The sequence below is a fragment of the Euleptes europaea genome, chromosome 1 (genome assembly GCF_029931775.1).
Source record: "Euleptes europaea isolate rEulEur1 chromosome 1, rEulEur1.hap1, whole genome shotgun sequence".
NCBI classification, from domain to species: Eukaryota; Metazoa; Chordata; class Lepidosauria; order Squamata; family Sphaerodactylidae; genus Euleptes; species Euleptes europaea.
Genome location: NC_079312.1, coordinates 8919895 through 8927813, shown reverse-complemented (window position 1 = coordinate 8927813; position 7919 = coordinate 8919895). Strand labels below are relative to the sequence as shown.

The window sequence follows — 7919 nt, the reverse complement described above, 5'->3', positions numbered from 1 at the left end:
GGGTGGGGTGTCCTTTGAGGAGGTGGCTGTGTATTTCGCCCAGGGGGAGTGGACCCTGCTGCACCCAGCCCAGAGAGCGCTGTACAAGGAAGTCATGCTGGAGAATTTTGGGAACGTGGCCTCTCTGGGTGAGGATCCTCTTCTACTGGATTGTCTCCCTCTTGCTGGGAGGAATGACTGCAAGGAAGTGATTATTGAGGAAGGAGGTAGTCAGGCTGTCTGCCCTGGGCCCACTGGCTGATCTCTGCCACCATCTGTGATCTTTCCTCTGATGTGGGAGGGTTTCTGGGTTTTCCTTGCAGAAAGGGAGTCCTTGCCTGGCAGTCCTGTGCCTTGACCACATGAGAGGGCACCAGAAGCAGTGCCAGGGGATGCCTGGTCTGGAGAAGGTAGGGTGGTCTAAGGAGGAGCATCCCTCCAGTCTGGGCCTTCCCTTACCTGGGCTAAAGATGTGGCTGTGGAGGGACCTCTGCTGGCTTCTCTGCCCCTTACTTAGTTTTCAGTTGGCATTTCAATCAGACCTGACTATGGAGTTGGGAGAGAACTTGCAGTGCCGGATGGATGATTCTTGGCCCCATACTGTACTCCCCTTCCCTCCCCCCCCCCTTAGTTACCTGTTATGCATTTTTGAAGGGACAGAGTTAATCTTGTTTGGAACTGTTGAACCTATGTGCACAAAGCAGACCTAATTGTGTGGTTTTTTTCTGATAAAAAGGACCTCAGATGGCCAAACCTGGCCTCATTTCCCAGCTGGAAGAGGAGGAAGAGCTGTTTCTCCTGAGCTCTGATGAAGAGGAGGGACTGGCAGGTAGCTGCTTAGATATCTATCCTAGGAACTATGTGCTGTCTGTGCTTCCTTCTAAGGTTGGGTGGATTTCCCTGGCCTTATTTATCCTCACAGTTAGAGTTTCTCCTCCAAAGTACTTAGATGAGTTGTGAAGGCTGAAATGATACCTGTGGATCTTGAAACCACAAAAATAAGCAACTTCTTCTGCCAACTTAGATCACTTATGTCCAATCAAGCCAAGTATTGTCCTCTCTGGCAAGGGTGTTTGGCAGCCTGAGGTCCCTTTAACTGAACAGGACAGGCCTTCATCCAGGGACGTTGTGCCTGCAAAGCAAAGGATGAGCTTCAGCATAGAGGCGTGACCCAAAGCAACCCCAGACATCAGTCATATTAACGCATTTAACCTCCCTTCTCCCGCTCGGAGCCGTGTTGCATATGATTGTGAAGGTTCTGGGTTAAACAATATGCCAATCCTGGCTTTCCCAGTGTATTTTAAACCCTAGCCAGGATTTGTCTCTTCTGATTAATGCCGATTGTCTTTTGTCTGGAGCAGCCCATCAGAAGCTGATTAGGGAATCCAATAAACGTGCTGGAAGGGTCTTAGCAGGGAGAGAGGAATGGGGACAGACCAATCATATAGAATCATAGAGTTGGAAGGGGCCATACAGGCCATCTAGTCCAACCCTCTGCTCAGTGCAGGATCAGCCTAGAGCATCCCTGTCAAGTGCTTGTCCAGCCTCTGCTTAAAGACTGCAAGTGAGGGGGAACTCACCACCTCCCTAGGTAGCTGATTCCACTGTTGAACATCTCTTACTGTAATGTAAATTTCCCCCCTAATATCCAGCCAGTACCTTTCCACCCTCAATTTAAACCCATTATTGCAATTCCTATCCTCTGCTGCCAACAGGAACTGCTCCCTGCTCTCCTCTAAGTGATAGCCCTTCAAATACTTAAAAAGAGCAATCATGTTCCCCTCAACCTCCTCTTCTCCAGACTAAACATTCCCAACTCCCTCAGCCTTTCCTCATAGGGCTTGGTCTCCAGGCCCATGATCATCCTTGTTGCTCTCCTCTGCACCTGCTTGATTTTTCAGTATCAGTAAAAAAATAACTACAGATCATCTTTTTCAGTACTAATAGATAAATACAGATGGGTTGCCATCTCCTATCCTGTTTTGTAAAGATCTTCATCAGATCACATTTGTCTTATTTGTCCAGAATAATATACAATCTGAAAAACTGCTCATTCAATTTATATCTGTCTTATTTATCTGCACTGGCTCCAGGTTGAATTCTCAATCAAATTCAAGGTTTTAGTATTAACCTTTAAAGCCCTCAACGGTTTAGGGCCACTGTATCTGTGGGACCTCCTCTCCATATACACCTCCCAGAGAGCCTTAAAATCAGCCAGAAAAATGTATTAGTGATCCCTGGCCCTAAGAGCATCTGGCTGTCCTCAACCAGGACCAGGGCTTTCTGAGCCCTGGCCCCAGCCTGGTGGAACTCCCTGATGAGACCCACACCCTGCAGGATTTGGTTCAATTCCACAGGGCATGTAAGACGGAAATATTCCACCAGGCTTGTGGTTGAGGGCAGCAGCGGCTACCGTCAGAAGCTGGCCTCCCTTTCCCTTCCTCTTTCCCTCCCTTCTCCTCCCCTTCCTTTTCCATTTTCTCCCCCATTATTTCTCTTTTTTAATTCCCTCCTCTCCACCTCCTTCCCTCCTGCAGTATGACATCAACTAATATGGTTGTCCAGCAGTCACTGGAATTAAGACCACTACAGGCAAGAACTAATTGACACTATTAGATATATTGTTGTATTCAGAGTTATTTTAAACTAAATTAATGGTTTTCCAATTGGTTCTTGTAGATTATCCGGGCTGTGTAACCGTGGTCTGTGCAGATAAATAAGACAGGTATAAATTGTAACCATGGTTACACAGCCCGGATAACCTACAAGAACCAATGAACTCTGACCGTGAAAGCCTTCGACAAGGTTTTCCAATTGTTATATAGATTATCTAACATGGTCTTATATTTGTTCCATGATTCAAAAGGTTTGGGAACTTCTCATATATGGCATCAAATGTCAGCAATGACCTTCTGCTCTGTACATTGGACAAACAGATCCAGCCAGGTGAAGTGGTTAAGAGCAGTGGGCTCTAATGTGGAGAACTGGATTTGATTCCCCACTCCTTCTCATGAGCGATGGACTCTGATCTGATAACCGGGTTGGTTTCCCCACTCCTACACATGAAGCCAGCTGGGTGACTTTGAGCTAGTCGCAGTTCTCTTTAAGCTGTCTCAGCCTAACCTACCTCACAAGGTGTCTGTTGTGGGGAGAGGAAGGAGATTGTAAGCTGGTTTGATTCTCCTTAAAAGGTAGAGAAAATTAGCATATAAAAACCAACTCTTCTTCTTAAATGGACATAAATCTGACATTAAAAACTACAACACTCCAAAGCCAGTGGCAGATTATTTTAATCTTCCAGGTCATTCAATTGCTGACCTGAGAGTTGCAGTCCTTATACAGATAAGCTTCAAGGGGAGATTACAATGCCCCTAAGCATTTCTCGTCTGCTCTAATGTATCTACTTCCAATGTGCAGTGTACCTCTGCATCCTGAGTTCCTTCTTTGGAACTCCCTTTCCACCCTCTGACTGGGATATAAGGCCTTGGAGATCTCCATTCCAACTCATATCTGACAAAGGGATTTTCATTCTTGAAAGCATAGCCAGTAACTTGTTGGTCTGTAAGGTGCTGCTGGATTTGAAATTAGGTATTTGTGGAAACTGTCATATCATGACACCAGATTCCCCTTTCTTTCAACAGGAGATGTGTGGGAGTCAGTGAACGAAGAAGATCATCCTGTGAGGGAGAGAGAAGACATATATTCAGACATGAAAGAGATGGTTGAATATTATGGTGCACTGAGGAAGGAGGAGGAAAAACACCCACCTAAAGGGAGGAATAATTCCAGTCCTTTAAAGGGTAATCCCTTTCTACAAAAAAAAATGCACCAAGAAGACAAGAGGAATACGTGCACTTCAAATAGTGAAACGTTTACTGAAAAATCAGTTATTAATATTCAACAGAACAGCTCGAACAGAAAGAAAATATATAAGTGCTTGGAGTGTGGAAAAAGTTTCAATCGAAGAGGAAGTCTTACTACCCATCAAAGAATTCACACAGGGGAGAAACCATATAAATGCCTGGAGTGTGGGAAAAACTTCAGTGAGAGTCGAATCCTTAATGTCCATCAAAGAATTCACACAGGGGAGAAACCATATAAATGCTTGGAGTGTGGAAAGAGCTTTAGTCAGAGTGGAACCCTTACGATCCATCAAAGAATTCACACCGGAAGGAAACCATATCAGTGCCTGGAGTGTGGGAAGAGCTTCAGTGAGAATCGAAGCCTTACTGTCCATCAAAGAATTCACACAAGGGAGAAACCCTATAAATGCATTGAGTGTGGGAAAAGCTTCAGTCAGAGTGGAAACCTTACTACCCATCAAAGAATTCACACAGGGAAGAAACCATTTACATGTCTAGCATGTGGGAAGAGCTTCAGTGACAATGGAAGCCTTACTGCCCATCAAAGAATTCACACAGGGGAGAAACCATTTAAATGCCTGGAGTGTGGGAAGTGCTTCAGTGAGAGTGGAACCCTTACTATCCATCAAAGAATTCACACAGGGAAGAAACCATATAAATGTCTAGTGTGTGGGAAGAGCTTCAGTGAAAGTGGAAACCTTACTGTCCATCAAAGAATTCACACAGGGGAGAAACCCTATAAATGTATGGAGTGTGGGAAAAGCTTCAGTCACAGTGGAAACCTTACTACCCATCAAAGAATTCATACAGGGGAGAAACCATATAAATGTCTAGTGTGTGGGAAGAGCTTCAGTGACAATGGAAGCCTTATTACCCATCAAAGAATTCATACAGGGGAGAAACCATTTAAATGCTTAGAGTGTGGGAAAAGCTTCAAGCAGAGTGGAAACCTTACTTCTCACCAAAAGATTCACAGAGGGGAGAAAGCATATAAATGCCTGCAGTGTGGGAAAACCTTCAAGCAGAGTGGATACCTTACTAGACATGAAAGAATTCACACAGGGGAGAAACAATATAAATGCCTGGAATGTGGAAAAAGTTTCTTTCAGAGTACAGCCCTTATTTCCCATCAAAGAATTCACACAGGGGAGAAACCATATAAATGCCTAGAATGTGGGAAAACCTTCAAGCAGAGTGGAAACCTTACTAGACATGAAAGGATTCACACAGGAGAGAAACAATATATATGCCTGGAATGTGGAAAAGGTTTTTTTGAGAGTATGGCCCTTACTTCCCATCAAATAATTCACACAGGAGAGAAGCCTTATAAATGCTTGGAATGCGGGAAAAGTTTCAGTCGGAATCACAGTCTTACTTCCCATCAAAGAATTCACACAGGGGAGAAACCATATAAATGCTTGGAGTGTGGGAAAAGTTTCAGTCAGAATCACAGTCTTACTTCCCATCAAAGAATTCACACAGGAGAGAAACCATATACATGTATGGAGTGCGGGAAAACCTTCCGGTGGAGTGACAGTCTTTTTTTCCATCAAAGGATTCACACAGGGGAGAAACATTGTGAACACCTGGAGTGTGGCTAAAGCTTCATTGCAGTTCACACCTTAGATCCCTTCAAAAGATTCACACAAGGGAGCATTTATTTGGCTTGGAGTGTGGCAAATGCTTCAGTTCACACCTTAGTTCCCATCAAAAGATTCACACAAAGGAGAAACCATATAAATGCCTGGAGTGTGGGAAAAGCTTCAGTTGCAGTTCACACCTTAGTTCTCATCAAAGGATTCACACAAAGGAGAAACCATAGCAGTGCCTGGAGTGTGGGAAAAGCTTTAGTAAGAGTGAAAGCCTTATTATCCATCAAAGAATTCACATGAGAGAAACCATATAAATGCCTCAAGTTTGGGTAAGCTTCAGTAATAGTAGCTATTTTCTCATCAAAGGATTCACAAAGAATTCTTGTAGTATGGGAACAGCATCAGTCACAGTTCACACCTTACTGCCCGTTAAAAGATTCACAAAGGGAAGTAGCCATATAAATTCCAGGAGTGTAGGGAAAGCTTCATTCAAAGTGAGTCTTCCCACCAAAGAATTCACAAGGTGGAAAACCCGTATAAATCAACTGAATTGCAGCTTACACCTTGGTGACACCCGCCATTCACAGAGTGGTGCTCAAACTCAGCCTCTTCCAAGCTCCATTCCAAGATCTGGAAACCTGGATGTCTCAATTATGGGCCCATCAGACAGTGATAAGGCAGATATTGGGGGAGGGGACAGAGGTCATCATCCCCAAATGAGTCTTAAACACTCCTCCCCCCATTCTCCCCCAGGGAAGGGTGAACCATAGGGGGGGGAGGGATGGTAGCCCAAAGACAAAGCCGACCTGTTTACAGATCACAGTTCTGTGCTGCTTAAAAGATACCAAAAATATTAACACAAATAATTTTCTTCAGTAAACCAAAACATTTTCCTCCAGAAGATGCTTTCCGCCTGTGAAGAAATAAAAAACCCATGTATATATATGATTGTAAACAGAAAAGTATAGGTATTAGAATGAATTTAAGGTCTTTATGTGTAATCATGCAAATTTAGGGTTTGACAAGCTAACCAATTAGAGAAAAAGGAGGGGAAATAGAGCTGTTGTATTGGTCCTTAGCCTGATAAGAGAAGAACCAATCAGCCTGTGAGGAGAATGTAGCACTCTTATTGGCCCCTTTAGCAACCTTTGATATGAGCCAATCAAAAGTTAGATGTTTCAATCCTTCTTCAACCTATAAGTAGAACTAGCTTAGTCATCCAGAGGAAGAGCTCTGAAGGACTTCAGAAAACGGGCAGAGTTGAAGTCCAGATACTTGCTCCAGAGAATTCTCTCTGGAGGTGGAGGGAGCCTGAGAGCTAAGGAAGCTATAGACCAGGAAGGGCTGAATAGCCACGGAGAGAGCTAGACCCCAGTCTACATTCAGTCTAAAGGCAAAGTCCACAGAGGGATTGCTACATTGAAGACCTGGGAAGAGGAGATTTCCCCTCCCCATGAGAACGTTGACAGAAAAGGCATCGGAAGATTGTAAATTGGAATTAATATAGAATAAGAACAAAGATAGTTCTCCTGTATCCAGTTCTGCATTTTTCTATTGTTCTTATCAAGTTGCTGTTAAATATTAAAGAATACTGTTTTGTTTATATCTGAAAAGAAATGAGTTGTCCTTTTACTTGGGAAGCAAGCGTCTGTGCTCTAACAATGTTAACCAACCCTGAGTATCCTGACACCCATCTCTGACCATTCATGCCCCCAAGGTAAAAGCAAATGAGATACTATCAAATCTTTTTTCCCTGTCAAAAAGGCTAAATTTGTGTAGAAAAATAGCATGAAAATGATGACCCTTAAAGTGGGAAAACGCCCATTAATTATATAAGCCTGCTTTAATATGGTGCATTGCCAAGAGGCAATGGTTCTTTGCCTGTAAGGACTATGGAAACAATGAACTCACTTTGTGAAGGAAAATAAATTTAAGTAGTCTAAAGTAGTGATGCCCTGACTTTTCCTTCAGGCCAGATGTTTCTTTGATGCCGGTTCTGAAGAGGACCTATGGTTGTGATCCTTCCGCTTGGGAGCCGACTTAGGTAGGTGCATTTTCAGTTTATGGGGACTAGTTCACCAACTGGTTCAAAAGAAAGGAGGACAGGTTTTGCTCCCTCGCAGGTTACAATCCATACTTCATAGGAGATGCTTTTCAGATCACATGGGAGGCCTTTCCCCCATTCCCATTGTTACCAATGGTTCTATGAAAGTTGATTCAGGATCAAACAAGGTGTATTTTAATTGTCCCTTGTTGGTCAAGACAAATCTGGTTTCCCCTCCTCGTCAGACTGGCAGACCAGAATTGAGTTCGGCTACCCAAGGTCAGAGATCTCTTGTAATGGGAGGGTCTAGTGCATCACGAAGTCACCAATCTACACTTGACAGCATGGTTTATAGACCCAAGAATTTAGACCTCAAGCAGTACAAGAGATTATTTTACAATCCAGGAAACCCTCTATCAGAAAATTGAATGGTAGGAAGTG

The 7919-nt window shown here is 43.7% G+C and overlaps 1 protein-coding gene across 1 annotated transcript; it reads left to right on the top strand.

Annotated features, from left to right (window-relative positions):
• Nucleotides 1–723: 723 nt before the first annotated feature.
• On the top strand, nt 724–5664 carry LOC130484098 (zinc finger protein 664-like). The gene is made up of 3 exons (XM_056857015.1): nt 724–808; nt 3621–4863; nt 5610–5664. Exons 1-3 carry the CDS (start codon nt 724–726, stop codon nt 5662–5664), a joined length of 1383 nt encoding a protein of 460 aa, XP_056712993.1.
• The last annotated feature ends 2255 nt before the right edge of the window (nt 5665–7919 follow it).

Coding starts and splice junctions, on each gene's coding strand:
- LOC130484098 (XM_056857015.1), top strand. CDS start 724: ATGGCCAAACCTGGCCTCATTTCCCAGCTGGAAGAGGAGGAAGAGCTG. Junction 809..3,620: donor TGAAGAGGAGGGACTGGCAG/GTAGCTGCTTAG, acceptor TTCTTTCAACAG/GAGATGTGTGGGAGTCAGTG. Junction 4,864..5,609: donor CAGTGTGGGAAAACCTTCAA/GCAGAGTGGATA, acceptor GAAAAGCTTCAG/TTGCAGTTCACACCTTAGTT.